This window comes from Excalfactoria chinensis, chromosome 3 (genome assembly GCF_039878825.1).
Source record: "Excalfactoria chinensis isolate bCotChi1 chromosome 3, bCotChi1.hap2, whole genome shotgun sequence".
NCBI lineage: Eukaryota > Metazoa > Chordata > Aves > Galliformes > Phasianidae > Excalfactoria > Excalfactoria chinensis.
Genome location: NC_092827.1, coordinates 5,498,445 through 5,522,878, shown reverse-complemented (window position 1 = coordinate 5,522,878; position 24,434 = coordinate 5,498,445). Strand labels below are relative to the sequence as shown.

Below are 24,434 nucleotides of genomic sequence, written 5' to 3'. Positions count from 1 at the left end.
CTTTAGAGCGATTCCCAAACAAAACCCATGCCCTGCAATGACAAAATGGCTTCGTCATCATCCCCTTCACATGGGGATTATTGAGGACCCTCTGAAGTACCACATATATGGAACTTGTGAGAAACAAATCCTTAATGCACACACGTATCTGAGCTACCAAAACCTGCTGAATTCCCAACAGGTACGATCACGTAGTGCAGGCCCTGTCTTACATCAGTTAATGTCCCCCTATAAAAGGTTCAGATAAAGTTGTAACAACTTAGAATCAAACTGATTATTATTTAGGCGAGTATGGTGTTCAATACTGGCAGGGTTCTTTGAACATTTTTTCCCCATACAATTCAGGCTTCAATTTTAGAAATACAGACTCAGATAATATTTCCTGCATTAAAAAAGTCAAATATATCCCATCCCTCTCCCGGCCCACAGCAGGCACTGCCCTCAAGACACAAACAATACTTCTGCTCAGCAGTGGACAGACGGATGCTTCTGGGGGAAAGATATCAGCTACTACACAGGATTTGGATATTTTAAGCAATATTTGCACTGGGGAGGAGCAGGAAATGCCTCATTTCCTTCTTAATCATCCACTTTTGACCTGAACCCAGCATACCAACCCTCAAATCCTTGACGTATCTTTGACCAGAATCAGAAACACTGCAAATATGCACCAGCATGTTTGCTCGTCACTGCTATCACTGCTAAGGATTCAGTACTCTGAGTGTACAGTGGCATTAAATGGTACTTTTTCACTTGGAAAAAGATCTGAAAGCTCATTCTGCTCAGTATGATGAAAGTGCTTGAAAGACGAGAAGAGTTTAGGCAGTCTCAATTTTCACATGCAGTACCAACTCCTTTATGGCAGCAAAACAAAGGAGAAAAATAGCCACGGCGTAGCTCTGTTAACAAGGAACTTCAGGACATTCACTATTTCACGCAGACAAGAGCAAGAAGTGTTTGCAAGCCCCAGTTAACTGTTAATATTGACTTAGAAATAATGCCCATCTCAGTACACACTGCAAGAAGACCATCTGTCTGCTGGTAGGAAAGAGAGAGTCTACAATATTGAGACCATCCGCTGACTCCTGACAAGGGATGGCAATCTTTACTTAGCTACTCTCACCTCCCCACATACACCGATGAAGATATTAACCTGCATGAAGTTCAAGCTGCCAGCAGGATGGCCCGAGTACTGCTGCATAACACAGAACCAAGGCTTCAGAGACATGGCTGTTTGACAGCACTCAGTTCTAAGGAGGAAAAGGGAAGACTTCAAGCCAATAGGAGAGGAGGACATGGTTGAACAAGAACAGAGAATGAAGCTGTAGGATGACAATGGTGGTCTGTGTAACCAGCTACATAGCAAGAAGGGAGGAGATCAGGTCTCAGACTTTCACGTAAGATGAGCAGAAACACGAGGAGGATGGAGAGAAGGACGCAGAAATGGAGGAAGATCTCAAGTTGCCTCTGCCATCACAGTATACTGGAAGAAGAACCACATGAAGCTGCAAGACTAAGAGAACAAAAAGATATAATACGGAAGTGAAGAGCCCCTTAGAAGCATTAGGATTTTAGGCTCGCATGACAGGTAAGGCACAACCCAAGAGAACGTTCCTCAGTCATTGTGCCTATGCCATGAATTCGGCACTGTTTCACGAACCGCAAGTTCAAGATGACATCAACCAAGGGGAACTAAACACTGCCTTACTGTGAAAAGGAATGAGGTCCATTGTAAAAAGGCTTTTGGATGACTGAAAATGCTATATCCCACAAGTACTATGCAATTAGGTATGGTCGAAAGAAAACAACAAAAAAATAACAAGAAGGGTTGAAGATTCAGGAAACATGCCCCATTACTTAAACTCGGTCTAGACAAGCTCATCTGGAAAAACAACTCTGCTGGCTGAGCAGCCTCAGCTCCTCAGAGCAACAGAAAGTTCACATGAAAACCTCAGGGACTTAGTTACAGCGGTCAGATGTTTCCCAGAAGCCTCCAAGCACATCTCGTGCACAGCCAGATCCAAGGACAGGCCAGCAAGGAAGAGTCCAAGCGATCCATGCTGAATGTAGCCAACAGCCCAGTGCAGTCTTTGATAGAATCATTCAGGTTGGAATGGATCATCATGATTCCCAGTCCCCCCCACCATACCTACAGTCCCTCAGTGCCATATCCTTATGGTTCTGGAACACCTCCATGGATGGTGATCCCACCACTCCCTTGGCAGCTGTGCCAATGCATCACTGCTCTTCTGGAAAAGAAATGTTTTCTCACATCCAACCTGAATCCCCCCGGGCACAACTTGAGGCTATTAAGCCTTAACCTAAGGGCACACAGCCCAATAAGATAACCTCAAGCAGCATGCCAAATTGCAAGCGTTTCAAATCTCAGCCCATGTAGATAAGCAGAGCAGTTTGCATCTTGATATACGTAACAACTGCATGCTACTTTACAGGCTGATCAAGAAGAACCAGGTACAGGGAGCTGAAAGAGACTTCAGGAGACAGATACACCTCAAGTAGCTTCTCTCCTTTGCCCTTTTAATGCCATATTGGATTAAAGCCTTTCTGATTACTGTGTGGGCTTGTTCAGCCTGGAAAAGAGAAGGCTGAGGAGTGACCTCATTGTAGCCTTTCAGTACCTAAAGGGAGTCTGTGAACAGGAGGGGAGTCAACTCTTTACAAGGGTAGATAACAGCAGGACAAGGGGAAATGGTTTTAAGTTGAAGGAGGGAAGATTTAGGTTGGATATCAGGGGGAAGTTCTTTACTCTGAGAGTGGTGAGGTGCTGGAACAGCTGCCCAGAGAGGCTGTGGATGCCCCATCCATCCCTGGAGGTGTTCAAGGCCAGGTTGGATGGGGCCCTGGGCAGCCTGGGCTGGTATTAAATGGGGAGGATGGCAGCCCTGTATGCAGCAGCGGGTTGGAGCTTCGTGATCTTCCCAACCCAACCATTCTGTGATTCAGCACAACCACAAAACTCACGCAGCAAGAGCTTACAAGAAGCGCTGCATTGAAACGTGAGCATCAAGTGCAAGCAGGAGGGATTTAAAAGTTGAAAAGCAAATGGCACAACACTAAATGTGGTCATTCAGGGTTTGCTGCTTTGGGAGAAACGCGGCATGCACAGCCAACACAAATCTCACCTTTACATAGAATCATATGGTCATGAAGGTTGGGAAAGGCCTCTAAGATCCTCTAGTCCAACTGCCAGCCCATGCCTGCTATGTCTCTCAGTGCCACATCTACCATTTCTTTGAACACCTGCAGGGACAGCGATCCCACCATCCCCATGGGCAGCAGTGCCAATGCATCACCACTCTTCTACAGAGGATAGTTTTCCTAATACACAACCTGAACCTCCTCCACAAAGCTTTCATCTCATTTTCAGATGAAACCAATGGACTTCCCATCCCAAACCTAGTGATAAAGCATCCTGTTCATAATGGGAACTCTCCAGCCATTCCTCTGTGCTACACTGGACCGGCTATAAGACACTTATGAGACCTTTTAAGAAGACTGAAGACCATACACAAACAGTGAAGCTCTTTGGTACTGGCCATTGGTACAGTCAAGTTGCTCTGTAGACGCACTGAACAATTATCTGCTTGCCACTGAAGCAAACCAATGCTTGCTACCATTGCTATTGACATGAATGCAACAAATTAAATGACTGCTGCTGCTGCATCTGCAAGATATGAGATATTTAACTCCTCTGCACTGGCCTCAGAGTCTCTAGAGTACATGGGAACCTTTGGGTAGAGATGAGTTTTGTATCTCCTCATTTTAGATTATACTACTTTCCTCAATTCTTTGACAGGAGGAGGAGTGGAAACCACAGGAAGAGCATCCCTTCAAGCTGAAGTATCAAAGCTATTATTATAGTGACTGACAACTAATTGCAAAGGAAAAAAGAAAACCCACCTTAGGAATAAAACAATGGCAACTTCAATTGCTATAGCTTTGTGTTTAGTGAACAGCCAGGCTGCTCAGCCTGAACAAAGCTCTTGGCACAGACTTCTATCCAGGAAAGTGGAACCATCAGAGCCACAAACTCTGCTCCTGACATTACAGTATGCTGCCTAACAGTCCTAATCCAGAGCTGTGGGAATCAGGGACCTCCTTCCAGCAAGATAATGGAATATAGCACTTAACTATACATCCCTGAGTATTAGTGATTTAGTATGAGTGTTAGTGGATGCATCTCAAACCAAAGCAGTCAGAGGTCAAGCCTCTGCTACCAAGTGCCCAATGCACTCTTCTTCAAAGCCACCAGACTGCAGATTACATTGGAAAAAATAGCTCCTTCCTGTTAGATCTGACTTCAGGGCTTCAGGAAACTCAGCAGTGTCCACCAAACCCAATATTTGCTGCTGACTGCCGGGCAGAGAAGGCTGAAGAGCACTACAGGGAAGGTCCTCCACTCACCACGGGAAGCAAATCTGCACAGACACATTCACAGGTGCCAAAGTTCAAGGCTGAGTGAGAGCTCCAGTGCACCAAATTAGCATTCACCTCACTAAAGTGCATTACACCACGAGCAGGCAGAGTCCTTAAAAGGCTGCAATGAATCATTCATGAATGAGGGAGCTAAAACCTTCCTTAAGGGAATTAAGAACAGGCCTCCCCTCCCCCAGGAGCTGCCCGGCACAAGCAGCTTACTGGACCAAACCATTAAGTTCTCTTCTATAGTTTATTCTTTGCCAGAAGACTTAGCCATAACTCTCAATTTAGAAGGGCTCTAAACGATTAGAGGAAGCTCTCCTCAAATAACTATGACAGCACGCCCTGCCAGCATTGAAAGGTAAGGTGAAAGCTTCATGGCAACTTGTCAAGCAATGGTTTGACTTCTTTTTCCTTCAGCAGCAAACTACCCGTCATTCTCCAAGACCAGATAAGAAGAAACACCTTTAATCCATGAATATTTTCAGCAACTTCTCATAAAAACGCACTTTTAAGGTTTTGCTATTGATGATCATTTAGATAAAAGAACCAGAATTGCCCAAGCTAATGCCACAAATGTAATTATCTCTTACACTACCGAATCTAAAGAGCTGAAAGGGACAACCAAGGATTGTAGAATATCCTAAGCTGGAAGGGACCCACAAAGGTCACTAAGAGAACCTCTGGCTCCATGCAACACCACCCCAAATCCAAACCCTATGGCTGAGAGTGGTGCCCCAACACTCCCCAACTCCAGAACCACAGAAGGGTTGGGTTGGAAGGGACCTCAAAAGATCACGAAGCTCCAACCCCCTGCTGCATATAGGGCTGCCAACCTCCACACTTAATACCAGCCCAGGCTGCCCAGGGCCCCATCCAACCTGGCCTTGAACACCTGCAGGGATGGACTGCAGCCCTTCTGGGCAGCTGTTCCAGCACCTCACCACTCTCATAGTGAAGAACTTCCCCCTGACATTCAACCTAAATCTTCCCTCCTTCAACTTCAAACCATTTCCCCTTGTCCTGCTGTTATCTACCCTTGTAAAGAGCTGACTTCCCCTCCTGTTTATTGGCTCCCTTTAGGTACTGAAATGGCTGCAATGAGTTCACCCCGCAGCCTTCTCTTCTCCAGGCTGAACGCTGCACTGGGGCTATTATTCCCACTGCCCTCTGGGGCAAAATCTTTTCCTCACATCTTACCCTTCAGTCCCTTTTACACTCCTGCAGTGGGAAAATATCGCTATGCAAAGCAAACTTCACAGCTAAATGAGCACGTGGATCCTTCCCAGGTGGTCAGGGGTAGCTTGCAAAGACAGAGGGGCTTGACCTATATATTGCAGTGTCTCTCCTGCTCATCCAATTAGCCAAATGCTATTCATGGCTTGAACCAGAAACGAGGCCAAGATGGTATGGGCAATCCTATGCCATTAGAAACCGAGTGCCATTAAATACACCAGCACATGTAGCCTTTCCTGTAGCATCTAAGACTGCAGCGTATCAGAACTGTATTTGGAGATGTTTCATTTTAAGGATATCACATAGTGGAAACCAAAGCACCGCTCCTAATAAACCATTTCTGGATCCGTGAGCAACTTTTCCATCAGTAAGACAGCTGCACTTCTCTTCAGTGCCCACGCTGCAAGCTGCCAGAGCTCCCACCTGGATGCAGATCCAAGAGAGGAAGCAGCATTGGCAGCATTATATCAGCCTCAAACACTGGGAGAAGCCTGAGTCTGGGACAGATTCCTGTGGGTAAAGCCAAAAGCAATCATCTCTACAAAAAAAAACTTAGTACTTTTGGACCTAGTGCATACATACCTTAACTCAGAAAGCAGCAAACAAACGTGAAGGAGGCCAGAAGGGACAGAAGTCCACCAATGGAGACTAACAGAGCAACAATCCACTGCATGCTCAAGGCTTGGGATGGCTGAAGAGTTACAAAGCAATCATATAGCAATGAGAGGGGAAGGTTATGTTATTAGCAAGAGAATTATTATGCAAGAGACTCGCTGAACTGCACCTGGCTGTGTGTTCTGGCTCTTCCACACAGCACAAAAAAATTCAGAATTTGGATGAAAAACCACTATGAAGTTGTCAACTTTACACGTATATACACTTTGAAACACAAATGATCTCAGGCTCTCAGCATTTGTGGAAACAAAATACTTGAGCTTAAGTTCAAAGCGCGTTGTGAAAAGAGGACCCTGAGCGGGCAGTGAGGCTCACTCAGTGCAGATCGATGGTGCCCAATATAACCTAAATCACAAAGCAAACAGCAGACGGGGCAGAGGGCCAGGAACTGCATGCAGCAGCCATGGAAGGAAGCCTCAAAGCAAACAGGCTTCAGAGGTCTGTGTTGCCTGGAGCAAAGAGTTGAATACAGCCATGTCCAGTGGCACCCAGTTTGACAGGGGAGCCCCCGGTGCTGGTGTGAGAGCACAGACATGCTACAACCAATGTGATTAGCTACCCAACTTAGACAAGTTAATTTACTTTGCTTACTGCCAAGAAACTGTGTGTCCAAGTGACCAAATGTACTATTAACACACTGAGCTGCTGTGCTGCTGCTGACCCACTGCCCCGTGCCGCAGCTCCCCTCCTTCTGCCAGCACATGTGTTCATGCAGGCTAAGTGGGAAACAAGATTGGGGACCTAATCCAAGCTAAAAATACCCTTTGAAAGACCAAATCAGTTTTATCATTCTGTTTGCCAAGCGGCTTCAAATCAAGGGGTTCCATGGAAAAAGAAAAGGCAGTGCAAGGGCACAGAGTGCCCCACAGCAGCAGGAGCTCGAGCTGCTGGTGAAGCAGCATCTGCTGTACAGCCAGCAAGCATCACAGGAGCCACAGGAAGCAGGGTCCTTCTCTGACAATAGGGCATGGGAGGAAAGGGAAGCACTCAGACCAGCACATTACAGCCAGAATATAGCCAAGCTGCATAGTGCAGTGTCACAGACTTGTCAGCCATGATCTGCAACACCAACCTTCTCTTAAGGCTCGCTGTTGCATACAGAACCGCAGTGCATGCTCCCAGGCTGTTCATGCAGAGCGCCCTCCCAGCCACAGCAGCTCTTCTCACCCTGCTGTTAGGTCCTGGTGCTCGTGCTGAGCTAACAGCTCAGACAGTCCTGTGATGGAAGGGACCATTAAAGGCCATCTGTCTGCTCCCACTCCCCTGCAATAAGCAGGGACACCCACAGCTCCATCAGGTGCTCAGAGCCTCACCCAGCCTGACTTGAAACATCTCCAGTAGAACAGTTATCATCTTTATATATGGGTTCCCAACCCTATTTTACCTTTCACACCAGGCAGAAATCCAAAGCAGAGGTACCTCAGGAAACCCATGGCCACTGACCTGAAGTGAGAACTAACATCAAGAGCCTTCCCTTGAGCCTGAAGAGCTGCTGACGAGACTGCCTGGCTGTAACGAGCAGAAATATCTCAGAACAAACTCCTACAGCTCCTCAGTCTCACTCAAATACAGCTGAGCAGACCCTGAAATGCAAGAATCGCGTTACCATAAGAGAGTAGCTGGGTGTTGGCAGGAGGCTCACTGTGCCTGCCAGAAAACCTCAATAGCTGCTCCGAAGTTGCTGCTCAGGCATGCCTGCCTTACCCAAACCACTGCATGCCTTCCAACTGGCTGGGACAACCAGCAGTGAGTGCTGGAAGGTTGCTGGGCTCTGCTGGTTTAAGTGGTTCTGTTTGGTTTTAAACACTGCAAGCAAGGCTTTGTATCTCACCGTATCCACTCTGCCTCTAGTAAAGGGAGCAAGGACCAGTTTTCATCAAATCCTGCACGTTGAAGTTAGCGAACACGCTTTGGAACAGACTCAATAGAGACAGCAAAGCTTCTGCAGCTTTTGAGATATCCCATAGGATAAAGATACAGCCCTGACAGCCAGTGCTGGAGCACGTGGATCCCACATGCAAACAGCCATGGAATATACAGGTAAGTAATTCGAAGCAGGGAATTTCTCTTGCAGGATATTATTTTTTCCACATTCCTTCCCTTGCAGCAAAGAGGAAACCTTAACGCTCATTCTTTCCTTTCAGGACTGGAAAACGTTGAGCAGCACGCAGCTCTAGAGCAGACATTAGGTTGAAGAGACAGGAAGCCCCAACGGCCTGAAACATCAAAATAAAAGCATCTGAGGTACGTTTAGTGCTTAGTTAAGGGAAGTGTGATATTCGCAGGGAGCTGTGTAAATAAAGATTGTTTACTTTTATGAACAGGGTTTGGAGCTCCACTTCAAACCCTCGTCAGAAGAACAGCAGTTGGCTGCAGAGTTCCCATTCCCCCAGCATAGAGCTGAAAGCCTCCCACAGAAGCGAGGCTCACACGATCCTCAAGAGCCTACATGGATGTAATAGAGCAGATCTGAAATGATGGTTCACACGAACACTTCAAAACAGCTACTCAAGCTCAGCAAGACTTGAATCTCAGCCAAAACCTATCAACTACACTATTCCAACCAGCAAACAACCTGCACCAAGTTCCATGCCTTCCTGCACACCAACTGTGGAATGAAGTGAGGTTATGACCGTACCAGGAAACAAACACCGACTTGGTGTAACAACAAGAATGGGATTTATGCCTCAGTGGAGGATTTGAGAGCTCAAATAATCCTGGCTGATGCAGTGAAGGACATGCTTGGGAGAGGGCAAAGATTGCCATAGGAATAAAATGGCATGAGCCGCAAGAGAAGGCGTTGCTGACCCTCCGCCACCAGAGAAAGCGATGTCCACATCGCAACGACAGCCTGAACTTCACTTGCAGCATCTCCAAAGGTCCCTCGCTATTTCATAAGACAGTACAGAGGAGAAAGCAGAACTCACCACTCAACTTGCTGAAGTCTTTTTACGTTGCAATAACCACAGCTGCCAGGAACACGAGTCTCCTGCAGCCTTCCAGCCGACACAAATCCCTTGAAACGTTTGGTTTGTGCATTGCATGCCAGAAAACACGAGGGGGAAAAAAAAGGGAGTATGAGGGCTTTCTGGATCTCAGGGGGATGATATTGGGCCAGAGTCAAGAGGGAGCTCGAAAAGAGCTTCTGAACAGCCTAACTGGGAGCTGTAAGAGTGAATGTTTATTGCTGCGGCTTGTAAGAGGTTTGAGAGTTAGCTCAAGTTTCCCCACAAGGAAAGGGAGAGAAAAAGAGAATTTGTCCTAGCAGAATTTGGGTTGCATAACTTGTCTGAAAAAAAGAACAGGGTAAATTTTTTTAAAGGAGTGATCTTATCAAATCAGTTTCTATTCAGAATCCAGCCAAACATCAGACTGCAGCACAGTTTAGTGTACATAAACCCACCGTAAGGAGCTGGAGGAAGACACATGGCTACCAACAGTGGCACTGAATTATTCTGTGCTCTTGGAAGTTCAGTCCCACCTCACAGGAGATGCATCAAAATAAATCCATAGAACCTCTTGGCTAAAAGTCAACTGTTGTAAGTGCAGTTTCACTACTAACAAGAACTGAAAGCCTCAGGTTTTAAACACAACAAGAACCAGAGAAGCACGTAACCTACCTGGCTCAATAATTACATGCATGTTTCCTGACGCTGCAGAGTCTACAGGTACATACCTAGTTTCAATCAGGCAAATAAGAACTCCACACTGATTTGAGGAGGAGCAGGAACTCTACATTCATAGTCCCATCATGTACTTGTTCAGAAGAGCCAGACATTCCATTTCAGTATCAATAAAATACCTCGCGCCTGAACAATAGACTTGAAGGCTGTCACCGTATAATGCCAGGAGAAGCATCTGAACACATTACATCTACCACATGCGACACAAATACAATCACAATCATTCAGCTTAGAAAAGACCTCTGAGACCACCAGGGCCAACTTCTGGCCCCCCCCCCCCCCCCCCCCCATGCTCACTTCCTTCAGTGCCACATCTCCACAGCTCTTGAGCACCTCCAGGGATGATGGTGACCCCAGCACCTCCCTGGGCACCTTGTGCCAATACTTGACCACTCTTTTGGCTCATCTAATCCCTACTGCCACAGCTACTGAGCAATAAGCTTACATGGCTGCCCCCTAAACTTTCTTCTCCACCCAGCTCCACCCACCCCAGTCATACTTCACTGTTTCTGTCCGCAGCAATTCATGCTATCAGCAGACCATAAGCAACGGGCCTAATTCATTATCTAGTAGCTCACATTTTATTTGAGAGGCTATCAGAAACAACCAAGGATATTTCCAGTACTCCTCATGAAGCTGCCTCATACAGGGGCTGAATTTGGACCTGACCTTTGAGAAACAGGAAAACTATACCAAGGGCTCTGTGTCTTTATTCCTCCCAACATACCAAACTAACCACATATGCAGAGAACTCAACAGTCACACAACAAAACAGACCAAGCATCCACTTCTTTTTATGCAACTGTTCTGGTTTAATATGAGTTGCAAGCAATCAAAGCACAAACAGACCTGAACATCCCCCCCCCACGTATGAAACCAGAGGAGCACAGTATACTGAAGTTAAAGAGACCAAGCAAACACGTAGCTGAGATCCTCTTTAAAACTACTATCTTGGCTGTATCTATTGCTTTAAATAAGGACAGAACCTTGACGGTTTTCCTCCGGACCAGCTTTATGGTGTTTTTATTGCCTTGCCCCAGTTTGATTTTGTACCGACGTGCTGAGGGTTCGTGCTAGCTCACACCAGAAGGTGCCAGGAGCACAAGGGCACACAGCTTCAGTAGGGGATTCCCTACGGTACAGGTGCAGCTTTCTCTGCCTGGGGTTCCAGCAAGATGCTTTGGGACAGACAAGACAGCACCAACCTCAAGGCCAGGGCCAGCTGCACTGCTGACATGAAACTAACCACATCCCAGCGCTGTGTTGTCATCACCATCCAATGACTGCAAAGCCAAACAAACCGAGGTCACGTCTGAAGCAGCAGCAGGCAGAGCCCTGTAGCACACGTGGGTTGACATTCCCAACAGGATCACTCTTCCACGGCTTGGGAATTAGTTTGTAGAAAGACAGGCAAGTAACTGGATGGCTGAGTGGGTGAAGGTCAGGGTCTGTAACCTGTTTGCTTCCTAGAGGAATAAAGGGTTTCTTTCCCACCTCATCCCTTTCCAGCTTTACTGCCGTATCAGCATCAACTTGAGAAGAGCTTCCACATGGGAAAAACCATCTCTCCTAAGGAATCTCAAGAAGAGCCAAAAGCACCATCAGCTGAGGCATCCAATAGAGCACAACCTACACTGGGTGACACCACTTTGTATGTGCAGAACAGCGGCTGATCTTACAGGAAGTGCCGCCAAAACAAGAGGAAAATAAAGCGCTGCAGTTGACAAGAGATGCAAAGAAAGCTGCAGTTCTGCACTAACACCTGATAAAGTCGGCACATTGCAGCTCAGGCTCGTGCAGCTACACAAGTTTCGCAGCCCTGCAGTACAACAGGAAGGGTTGCTGTGCTCCAAACCCTCCTCTTGTTTCCTCCTGGTTGATTTCGGCACTTCACCAGAGAACCCATCACTCAACCTCAGGCATCATGTACATCATGGACCCAAGTACAACTTCCCTCTGAAACACCGATCTGTGAGCACAATTCAGCTCTGCTGACCTATAAATTGAAGAGCCGAGCATCTGAAATAAGCAACAGAAAATAATCTATCAGTACTGTCTGCCAGGCTGTCAGTCCCTTCCCATCAGCCTCAAATTAATGTTTCACTGAATCCTCTGAACTCCTGTATATTTCTGCAGCAGTCTTTGAACCTTTGCACATTTTCACTCTGTGTGAATAGGAATGAGCAAATGGACTCAGGCACTTGCAGACAAGGGGCTGCCCCTGACAGCCTGAATCCATCTCTTCTGAACAGAAAGCAGCAAAGGATGGCATCTAGACTTCCTCAGCTTAAGGAAATCTGCACCTTAATGAAGAGGGCAGTCTTCATGAAGTCCACTTGAGAAAGCGCTGCCATTTGTCTCCCCATGAATTAAGCTTTCTGACTTGCCCTTTTGACCAGGAGGGTGGTGATGCACTGGAACAGGTTGCCCAAGGAGGCTGTGGATGCCCCATCCCTGCAGGCATTCAAGGCTGGGCTGGATGTGGCTCTGGGCAGCCTGGGCTGCTGGTTGGCGACCCTGCACACAGCAGGGGGTTGAACCTGGATGATCATTGCAGCCCTTTTAAACCCAGGCCATTCTATGACTCTATAACCTTACTATATATATCCCCTCCTGGGAAGGCTGCATCAGGCTGTATGCTCCATGCTCCCCATCTCTGTGTTGCCATGCTGTCTCATTCCTTAAGTTGATATCAGTAATCCAAGCAGACCCTGCAGCAGAAGATGTTTTCCCATGGTAGAGCTGAGAGCGTTGCAAAGAGCTCCTACTCCAATGTCTTCGCCTTCATTGTGGCTACACATAGGTGAGGACATTGGATTTCCACCCTCCAAAGCCAACAGGAGTCAGTGCGACTCAATAGGAAAAGCAAGAAAACACGCTGTTGTAAGCAGCCTGAGCTCACAAAATAAGGCATTTTGTGTTCATGATGGCCCAGCCAAAGGGCATTTCAGAGAGACAAAGAGACAGCCTGGAGCACCAGCACTCTGCCCCTGTTCACAGCACCCAACCCACACAACAGCAAACAGTTTTGTCGGGTCACACAAGGGGTGGACTCCCCCATCAAAAAACAAACACCAAATTTCTTTGAGCTTGGCACGAGTCAACACACACTTCCCTGCACACAAACAAAGCACTAAGATGACCTGCACATGGCTCTTGTCCAGCACCAGGATTCCTTGCCTGGATTTCAGCAGGGCATTGACAGCACACAGCAACTGAGGGGCTATTGGTGCAGCACAGCAGAAAGATATGCATAGCATTCTGCTGCTCCTGGATTTATGTTACTCAACATTAAGTAAGGGGACTGGTAACTTGGGTACCTCCACCATAATGCAGGGCTTCTTTACTGCACTACCAAAGTCCTGCTGCCTCACATAACATCATACCTGCACTCATGAACATACTGGTGTGTCTGCAGTGCTGCTGCTTTACCACAGGGCTGTAGGAAAGTCTATTGCAGGTTAGAGCCTTATTCACTGCATTTACCTTCCACCTGGGGTACCGTGCAGCACTGGCTGCCTACTTTAATGAAGCTTTATACCTTAATAACAGGGACTTCATAAGTTAACGCAGCCACTGTCCCAAGTTAACAGTCATCTGCAGCTGCAAGGTTACTGAATGAGCCAGGAAATAAGAAAGAGGTTGTTTATCAACAGTGACTTCCTCCCTGAGCACTGCCCTCATGGGGCACCCTTCCCTCCCCTCATACTGTACTGCTGTTCCCATTAATAGCCCAAAACTCATAAAAAACCAGCACGGTTTTAAGTCCCACTGAATTATACTCCTCTGTACACCCACTGCCCACACTATGTCATCTAAGCAAGCAAATAAGGCTGTGCTTCTGGTGCTTAGCACCTTATTTCAAGCAAACCCTGAAATACTGCAACAGATGCAGCTAGGTCAGCAACCTCCCCACACCCCCTGCCCCTGCCTTGCATGGCAGCCACCTGATTCCGAGCTGCTCGTTAGGAGGACTAAGCTGGCACAGAGCCACAGCAACACCATAAGAACAGCAGCTTCCTGCTGCTTCAGCTCCCTGAACTGCCAGCACCAGCGGTGATGCAAGAGCTGGAGCAAGGAGCTGGGACAGACACCACAGACACCAGGATCTGGGACATCATGCTGCCATCAATGCTTGAAGCCCTATGACTCTGCTGTGACCATCAGGGCCCCTTCCACCCCACCTGGAGTCAGTTCAGAGTTAAACCTGCCAAGAACTCAGCTCCGTGCACAGAGAGGTAAACCACAACAGAACGCAAAGAGAAGCTTTCCCAAGTTTTACGATACCTTTCAGGAGCGGAACAGCCTATGCGAGAGCCATATGTGACTACACAAGCTAAGACAAGAACCAATAGGCATCAGTTCAAACTGAAGATGCAGGGGAACTTTCTGAAGGCTGGAATCGGATCAGAATATTTTAACATTCCCGCTGAATACACAAATAGAAACATTTGCCAAAGGGGAGGTTTTGGCAAGCACTTGTTCATTTTGGCTCTCTCTGCCATGAGGCTGGATACGTGACCCAGGATAACACGCAACCTTCAGTGCTGAGAGCTCTCTGAGCAGCTTTTCTATACGCACGTTCAGCTTTTAAGTGGGTTTTGGAAGAGCTCGTTGGATGGAATAGCAACAGCAACGCACACGGGCTGGAAAAGATCTGCACACACTTACAGCCTGGACTGGAAATTCTACCATCCTTATATGGGAAAAAAATAATTGAAATGCATAAATTGGTGTATACATTATATAATATATATATATACACACACACAACAACATATGCAGAGAAACCAACACCTGTGGGACACATTCTGCATTCTTAAAATAGTTACCTGCATCGTGTCTCCTGAGCGAAGAGCAACTATTCTGATGCCTTGCAAGCTGTAAATACAAGCTCCAAATAAATTACTGTTTATGAAGAGTTTGTGCTTGCAAGTCTCAACCACAGAGGCCTATTTACATTTGCTCTCTAGCCAGACTTTTCAAGTCTTGTTTTAACAGATACCTGTCAGGATGCTTGTGATTTAACCCAACTCCTTGCTCTCTCCCATTAGGTTGAATCTAAGCTGCACATACAGACAGCTCCCAAGTGTACACCATGCTGTTACCACGTAGCCCTCCTGTCCAGCTCCCACAGATCCCACTTATTCACTTTCCCTGCTTAAGATCCCTTTCTCTACACCCAACTCAACAGGCTCAGAGAAAATACACCAAAGCCAGCCCCAAACCAGACTGAAACAAAAGAAATCAGCAGGCAGGAATCCAGAACTGCAGGGACCTCAGAATATCCCCCAGTCCCATCCTCTTAAGTAGGTTTCCAACAGCAGGTTGCACAGCAAAGTGTCCAGGTGAGTCTGAATATCTCCAGAGATTCCACCACCTCCCTGGGCAGCCTGTTCAGGGCTGTCACCCTCAAGTTCTCCTTCTGGGGTCAGCAACTTGTTCATACAATACAAGGCAACTTGCTTGTCCCTTCCACAACTGAGGAAAGGCATTAATACAACATAAACACAGAGAAAAATCATCACACATGACTTGTTTGGAAATACTTCCAGCCTCACAGCACTGAGTGAATAGGAATCATACAATCATTCAGGTTGGAAAAGACATTTAAGGTCAGCAAATCCAACTGGCAGCCTATTTTCACCATGCCCACATCCCTCAGTGCCACATCCCAACAGTTGTGGAACAGCTCCAGGGATGGTGATCCCATTATCACCATGGGCAGCTGTATCACCGCACATCACTGCTCTTTTGGAGAGCATAATATCCATAATATCCAACCTGATTGTTCCCTGGCACGACTCGATGCCATCTCATCCTGTTGCTGTTACCCAGGAGCACAGGCTGAACCCCTACTTTGCTACAACCTCCTTTCAGCAATAAGGTCTACTCTGAGCCTCCTCTTCTCCAGACTGAACAAACCCAGTTGCCATAAGGCACTCCTCATAACACTCGTGCTCCAGAACCTTCACCAGTTTTCTTGCCCTTTTTTATGGGCACACTCCATGGAATCACTGCAGTTGCAAAAGACCTCCAAGATCTTTTACACTGAACCACCAACCCCACCACGACCACCTCCCTCCCCCATTAAACCACGTTCCTAAGTGCCACAGGAAGAAGCAAGCTGACAAGCCTCCCACCTGGACTTGCAGCACTCAAGCTGCTTTCACCTCCTGTCCACCCCAAGCGACTCCACCTGAGGCTGCAAAAGTCGAGCTGAACTTCAGATGAGCAAAGGACAAGAAATAACAGCACTAGCACCAGGGCAGGTTCAAGTTGGATTACAGGGACGATTCCTGCTCTATAGAAGTGGTGATGCAGTGGCACAGCTGTCCAGGGAGGTGGTGGTGCCACCATCCATGGAGGTGTTAAAGGAACATGGGGATGTGGCACTGAGGGACATGGGCAGTGGTTGGTAATCTGAGGGGTCTTTTGCAACCCCAGTGGCCCTATGACCCTAAAGAGCCTTAAAAATCATTAGCATTCCTACCAATATACACGAATATATAACACACTTAAACATACACAGGCACATGCATAAAGTTTACAGGCACACGTGCAGCTGTTTTCACCCACAGAAGCCCCTTCCCATCACCCCATCCAAGAACAGCAACTAAACGCTGCCCCCTCAGCCACACGCCTACCCACCCCTGAGCACCACTTACTCTTCGTTACACCCCAGCAGCCGTCCCAGCCCCCAGACTGACACACGGACCCGCTGCCGGCCGGTCCCGGCCTCCACAGCGGCCGCCTCCCGCTTCAGCCCCCCCCGCCTACAGGACCGGGCCGCCGCCCTCCCGCCGCAAGGCCCCACGTACCGTCCGGGCGGCCTCGGCCCAGGTCCTGCCCTTCTTCCGTCGCCCTTTTTCCCTCATGTCGCTGGCGTTGGGGGTGGGAGGTCGTGACTCTTTCGCTTTTTCTTTCCTTCCACCCGCCCGACGAGGAGCGGCGGCGGCCTCAAGACAGAGCGCTCCCAACCCCGACAGCCCCCGCGCCCGCCGCCGCTGCCATATTGGGACCCGACTGTACAGCGCCGCGGTCATGTGACCCCGCCGCGTGACCCCTCCTACTGTACGGGTGGGCGGGGCTAGGCGAAAGGAAGCCACGCCCCCTTAGGGTTGCGCATGCGCGCTGCCCCGCCCCTCTGTGCCACCAACCGCCTGCGGGTCCCCTCCCCCCCCCACCGTCACCCAGCGCCACCCACTGCCCTTGTCCCTCCCACAGCTCCCCTCCCCCACTGCCACCAAAGGCTTCCGGCTCCCCGCCCCCCCCACTGCCTCCAGTTGCCACCACCACCTCCCCGCTGCTACCTTCCTTCCCAGGAGACCCCCCTTTGGCCACCAACCCTTCATCATGGTGGTCACCACCACCACCCCACCCAGTCACCATCTGTAAGGAGGGACACTGGGTTCCCCTTCTTGTTGCCATCCCCAAAGGCCTCCCAGTGTTGGCTCTCCATTCTCCAGTGGCCACCATAGCCGCCTTCTTCCCACAGCCGAGCCATGCAGTCATACAGCCAACAAAGGGTCGTTAAGGTTGGAAAAGACCTCTAAGGTCATCAGATCCATCCATCACAACTGACAAACATTGCCTGTTCCCCTCCTGCTTCCTGCTCTCATAGTCTTGTTTTCCACTGTATGGTGCCCTCATCCCGCATCTTCCCATAGGGTGGCAACCCACCGCCACCATCTTGATAGGACAAGGGGAAATGGCTTTAAGTTGAAGGAGGGAAGGTTTAGATTGGATGTCAGGGCGAAGTTCTTCACTACGAGAGTGTTGAGGTGATGGAACAGCTGCACAGAGAGGCTGTGGATGCCCCGTCCATCCCTGGAGGTGTTCAAGGCCAGGTTGGATGGGGCCCTGGGCAGCCTGGGCTGGTGTTAAAGTTGGTGGCCCTTCCTATAGCAGAGGGTTTGGAACTTGATCCTTCCAACCCAAGCTATTCTATGATTCTATGGTTCTATGATTCTATGATTCTATAATTCTATGATTCTATGATTCTATAATTCTATGATTCTATGATCTCTCCACCACCATCATCCCTCCACCACCACCATAATCGCCATCATCTCTCTACCATCTTTATCTCCACCCCTGTCATCTCCCCATCATCACCACCATCATCTCCACCATTATCTCCACACAGCTCCAGGTGGCATTCCTATCCCACAGGTTGGGAAGCTGAGTCCCTCAGCTTTGAAAACTCCTTTAAATACAGGGCAGTCCGGTCCAATGTCTGTTACAAGTCAGCCTGCCATCATAAAAGATCTTTTGAAAGCAGAACAAGGGTACAGACTGACATGTATGTGAGATACAGCTGAGTAAGTCACACAGGAACATGACAACTTGGCCTGAATTCTCCTCTCTGCATCTGAAGCCTGCTCAGGATTAAAATGGTAACCATTTAGAAGGGTAAAAAATGACTTCTAGAGCAGAGCAGAGTTTGATTTGTAGCTGACACAGGACAGGCCCCAGTACCGACCCCTGGGCATTGCTCATGGCCGACCACCAGGTGAATGGAGCTCCTTTCATCAGCACGATGCTTCCCAGTTCCTGAACCCAGAAAAGCTGCCTTTGTAGAGCAGGGCCTCTTCTGTCCTCCTTCAGAAGGAGCAAAGCCCTGAGATCAGGCAGGAACTGCACTCATCTGGCTGCTTTCTGAGAGGCTGCGCATCAGCACCTCTGCAACTCATGCTCTGTGCTGCTCCATCCTCTAAAGCAGCTGTGCAAGCCACAGAATCGAGCTGTTGGTGTTTATGGCAAAAAAAATATTGCTCCATTTTCTTCTAATTCGGTCGTTATCGAAGCCACTGCTGTGGCAGGAAGCGTTGCAGCTGAAGTGCACATTGCAGCTTGTTAGAGATGTTCCCCCAGCAAGGAGCTGGGCTGGCCAGCTGCTCTCAAGAGGTCACTGTCCTCAGAGCTAATTTTATCTTGGAGCCGTACGTGAGGAAGCAAAGCAGAGTTCATTGTGAGTGCATCGCTTCATTGCTGATGGAGAAAGGAAAGACTGACCTCAGTGTGCACGAACCCAGCAGCATCCTGCTTTGGCAAAATGAGAAGCGAGGTCGTTCGAATCATTAAGCTTTAATAATTCACGTGTATGAAGCGGGAATTAATATTGAAGTACTGAATGGAGAGGGCCGATTAATTCCTATTTCTGAACTCAGGTTCCAAGCAGGCAGTCGGCTGATTTCAGGTTGAGACTTCCAGCCAGGAAAATGAACATTCAAATGTCAGACTGCTGCTAAGCCCAAACAAGGAGCAGATGGCTTCTTTAGGTGGGGGGTGGTTATGTGGCTACCGCACAGCTTTGCAATGAGTATTTTAAGTTGTGAAAGCGATACAAAAACCAGGAACCCAAATCTTCCTGCAAAGCGCTGCCTGCAGTCTCGAAGGAAGCTGAGAAAAGCAATACAGGCAATTTACAGGAGTGAGGTGCTGGCTTCTTAGAATCATGGAGTCAGTCAGCTTGGAAAAGATCTCTCAGATCCACAAGTCCAAGCCCAGCCCACCCCTCCATCCTCACTGTGTCCCTCAGTGCCACATCCCCACAGTTCTGGAGCGCCCTCCATGGATGGTGACGCCACCACCTTCCTTGGCAGCCCATCTCAATGTCTGACCACTCTGCAGGGCAGAAGACAGAAGCATGGTCCTTCATTATGCCATTTGGTTTACCCAGTGAGCCTCAGACTGTCATCTTGGCATGCATGACATCTCCTCTGCTGTCTGTTAGCGTCCATGCTCAGTGCAATAAGAGCTCACGGATCACATGTAAGTACCCTTTTGAGGCCCCTTTACCACATTTTTTCCTAGCAGATACCTCTCCTTTCTTTGAGGTGAGTCACTAGGAAGGCTCTGGTGTCCTCGATGCATCATTCACTCCTGAGACTTGCAATCCTGGCAGGGCGATTAGGAAAAAAAAGCATAAAGCCAGCAGGAGAAGCCTTCCATTTTCAGCCTCAGCAGACTTGCAGCCAGATGTTCCGTCTCCTTGATGAGTGCCTACGGAGGGTATCATATAAAGAAGAGGAAAGCATTCCTTTTGAAGGAAGGACTTTGTTTAGTACTGATAAGAGAGTTTGTTAACTCAGCTTTGAAGTCTCAAGCAATCTGAGGATCTCCTGGGCTCCTCCTTTTACCCTGCAGACATCTCAGCGTTGCTCACAGACCTTCCTACACCTCTCCCTGCTTGCCTCTTGGTGTGTACCAGGTGCTCCCAAAGACGTTGTGCCACGGACAGGAGATGCAATGACGAGTTGACTGTGCCTTTGGTACTACAGGTGATTGAAGAAGGATTGGAAGGTTGGAGATCGACACTGGCGTTAAGATGGCTGCAAATTGTTTAGAAAGTCAATCATTAAAAAAAAAGAGTAAGAAGCATGGAAGGATAGGGAGAAACATGACCGTGTTGGATTGACGGGCAGGCTGGATGACCTTGGAGGACTTTTCCAACCTTAGCGGTTCTATGATTCTATGATTGGTTTGGTGGTGGTGGGTTGACAGCTGGACTTGATGATCTCAAAGGTCTTTTCCAACCTTAATGATTCCATGATTGTATGAATCCATTTAGCACCGGCTCCGGTGCTGCCTGTTGCCTCACAGACCACCGCAGTCTGTCATGGAAAGGCACAGAGCAGAGAGGAGCAGGGAGTAAAGAGACTGGATTGAATTTCAGCCTCAGGAAGGGGGAGACCAATTATTCCCCTAAGTGCTGGTTGAATTTCCTGTCTTACAGCTTTTCTCAATCCCCACATCAGTAGAGAAAAGTGTCTGTTAGTTGGCAAAAAATTAAACTAAGGGAAATTCCCAGCTGAAAGTGGGAACCTCTTGGCAACCTCTTGACCTTTCTTCCTCCTTAGCCGTGTGGTTGGTACAATGTGCTGCCATTCGGGTTGTCTGCAGAGTCAAGGATTTTCATAAAAGCCATAGAATCCTACATAGAGTCTTTCAGGTTGGAAAAGACCTCCAAGATCTCCAAGCCCAACCTCAGTCCAACCTCCCCATTGCCCACTGCCCACATCCCCACAGTTCTGGAACAGCTCCATGGATGGTGACCCCACCACCTCCCTGGGCAGCTGTGCCACTGCATCACTGCTCTTTGGGAGAAGAAATGTTTCCAATCTGAATTCATGGAATTGGGAAAGGAAAAGAGAATTTCCCAGCAATGGGAAACTTTGTGCATGGCTCAGCCCCACACAGAGCATATAAACTGGGCAACCAACAAGAGTTATAAGAAGACCAGACGGCTTGAGATGGTTTCAACCTTCATATTCCTCTGTAGAAATCATGGATACTTAATATTGTGGTGGTGAGTGTGTTCTGGAGGCTGGTAATGAAGATCACATCTGTATTGTCATGCAGTGGTACACTGTAACTGCTGCATGCTGCTGGCATTTCTGTTGGGGTTTCAGTTCATTGGTGCAGCACTCTGTTTAGTCAAAATCCCATCTGACATGAAATACCTCCTGATAAGTCAACTTGGTATTTAACATTAAGCCCTCTGTGCATGGAATGTCTATAAGAACCTGTTCAGAAAGGCTGCTCTGCCAGGCTGTGAGTAGAAAAGTCCTCCTGGAAGCCCTGGGTCATTGAGCTGTAATCCTGTAGGGCTTCACCTGAAATCTCCTCTGTTTGCTCTGTTTAGTATAAATTTCCAATTATCCATCCAATAACCACGTCTTCCTCTCAACAACCGCTGCAGTTCCTCCTGAGCGCAAGTCCAGAACAAGACGAGAGAAGGAATGACTTCACATGCGCTTCCACTATCCACAATGATGGGGTTTGGGTTCACTTCCAGCCACGTGAAAGCTCAAAGCTGGTGGGTGATCTCACCTGTCACACAGTTTGCATCAGCACCCCAGAAATCAGGGAGAGATGAGAGCAGGTCTGGTGTTTTGTTCACGCATACAAGATGGTCACGCATGATAACGACAAACAATAAGACTGCTTTGTTCTGTTTCCATGAAGAGGATGCAAGCTCTGTTTCCATTTCCTTGGGAAGTGATGCACAAAGCACCAGGTGCTCTCAGGCTGGATTCTGGGGCATGTTAATAGGTCGGTCACTGCACTGTGGTGTCTCCTCCAGCCAAAACCCTCCTCCTGCACAGGACGAAGGGCCCTTCATGTGATTGCTTCTCCCTTTGCAAGGGAAGTTGCTCTGCTGCTTTTCTCTTCTGCTCCAAACTTAGCTGAAGGATCCAGCAGTGAGCACTGTGAGTCATCCTACTGGGCTCCGTCGGTCCGAATTCACCGCTGGCTTCTGTTGCAGAGCTCTGAGATAGCTCAGCTCATCCCATCACACTCGGTTGGGCTACATCTTATGACAGCTCACAGCAGGGTGCTGCGTGCTCTCCAGTGCACAAAACATTCCAGTGGACACGTAACCGTGGGGGCTGGGCTTGGTTCCTGATGAGCATCCATCCCTTTCAATGCATTCAGTTTACTCATGTCCCCATCCCTGGGGGTGCCCAAGGCCAGTTTGGATGGGACCCTCATCAATTTGAAGTGGTGAGGGGCAGCCAGTCTATAGCAGGAGGCTGGAACTCAATGATCTTCATGGTCCCTTCCAACCCAAGCCATTCTGTGATTCCAACAAACAGAACAGATCTCTGGGGCTAAAAGCACTCACGGGCTTCTTGCAGTGCTTTCAGGGGTTATATTTGTCTCCAGCCCATGAAAGAGTGCCCACCTCTTTTATTTTCTTTATGCCTTCCAAGGTTTCCCCTCCTTACACAAAGTATTTCCCGAAGGTTATTGAGCCCACGTGCACTTGGAGCTGCCATGAAAACCTTTGGCTGCTCAGTGTCCCCACCATTCAGTATGGAGAGGCTTTTTGGTGGTCATGGCCACCAGGGGATAATCCAAATCTATGACTTTCCAGGAGCCATGCTTTGAGGCAGTATTACCAACAAAATTCAGCCTAAGTTTTAAACCAAGATTTTGCCCCAATATCTCAATAATGAATGGAATATTGACTATTGACCATGACTTTACCCTCTGAAGTCTGTTGTTTTCCCCATAAGCTATGCAGGTGTTGTCTCTGTTCTATAGCATGGCCACCTCAAGCTCCATCCTCCTGCTAAGCAAACCTAACAGTACCACGGGGTCTCCAGGCGTACAGAACAGCCCAATACTTTGCCTCTGAAATCACCAGTGCTCTCTTCCAGTTGTTTGGTGGGTTCTGGGTGGTTTTACTTGGGGAACTCCAATGGGGGAAAGCACTCAGAGCTCACAAAGGAGAAAGAATGTTTATATCCTGCTTTTTTTCCTTCCTTTCACGTGCCAACATTTCTTTGGAGGACGGGATGTAAAGCGCTGCCCATCTGTAGCACGGAATGCCATGGGGAGTTGATGGCTGGCAACGCTCAGTGCTTGCTTAAGGGTACGTCTCTGAAATGGAGGACACATGGGCAGCAAATGTAGAGGCAGAACAGTTCCAAGTAACCAACATATCCTTCTGCTGCCGTAGAAATCCGCGCTGAAGGGATGAAGGAGAAGCACAGCAGTACAGGGAAGAGTCCACAGGGTGTCCTCAGAGTGTCAAGGAACAGGAAAAAAAACCACACAGAAACAAGAAAAACTCAAACCTTCTTGATGTAAAGGCTTGGTGCTTTTGTAGGAGAAGTCCACACTCAGCTTTAGAGCTGCTTTGGGCACCTCTGTGCTGACGTGCTTCAAAATCTTCTTAACAGTAAAAACGTTTCGCTCTTGAAACCTCACTGAAAAGTCAATCTCGGGGTACTGTACGAAGATGCTAACAGCTGTTTGCGCTGTTTTGGTGGTAGGAAAGCTGGGACAAGGAGCAGCTCAGCACAGTGACTCGGGAGCAGCTCTCCTGAGGGCCCCAAAGGTCTTGATGCCCTCTCTGTATGCTCTTGGGAGAACCTCTGACCATCACTCACAAGTGGGAGGGGAGGAGGGATTAGCTGCGGCTCTGTAATCAGTTACCCCTGTCCCACAGCTGATTCTTATGCTTTCGGTCAGGATTTGGGCACAGGATGCTAAAACCATCTTGCAACAGCCTGAAAGCAGCAGCGGATGCTCCCCAGGGAGCTGTAATTGCTGGTAGCTGCTGCAGGATGTGCAGCTCTCCTTTGGAGCCATCTGCTCCATCACACCACGCACACCCTCTGCTCTGGCCCTTGGGGACACATGAGCTGCCTGTGGTTCCTCTGCAGCTGGTCTTTGAAGGGATTTCCATCCGTAGGGGAATCTGAATACCAAAGGCAATGCTGGGATTTAGTGTAAGTGCAAGCTGAGTGGGCAAAGAGAGAGATCTTCCATGCACTGTTGGGTAGCATCTTGGACTCGCAGATGTACAGGAGCTGTTTCTAACTTAAATGAGAAGATTCTCTTTGCTGCTAGATCTACTGCATGTTGTCATTGCAGTAGGCA

At 48.3% G+C, this 24,434-nt stretch overlaps 1 protein-coding gene across 1 annotated transcript in view; it reads right to left on the bottom strand.

Moving 5' to 3' along the window:
- ASXL2 (ASXL transcriptional regulator 2) overlaps positions 1–17,067 on the bottom strand; it is a 76,322-nt gene extending 59,255 nt beyond the window's left edge. Inside the window, exon 1 of the mRNA XM_072332391.1 lies at positions 16,856–17,067. Within this exon, the coding sequence (XP_072188492.1) occupies positions 16,856–16,912 (57 nt within the window). The 5' untranslated portion in view covers positions 16,913–17,067. The remainder of the gene's footprint in view (positions 1–16,855) is intronic.
- Positions 17,068–24,434: the final 7,367 nt, after the last annotated feature.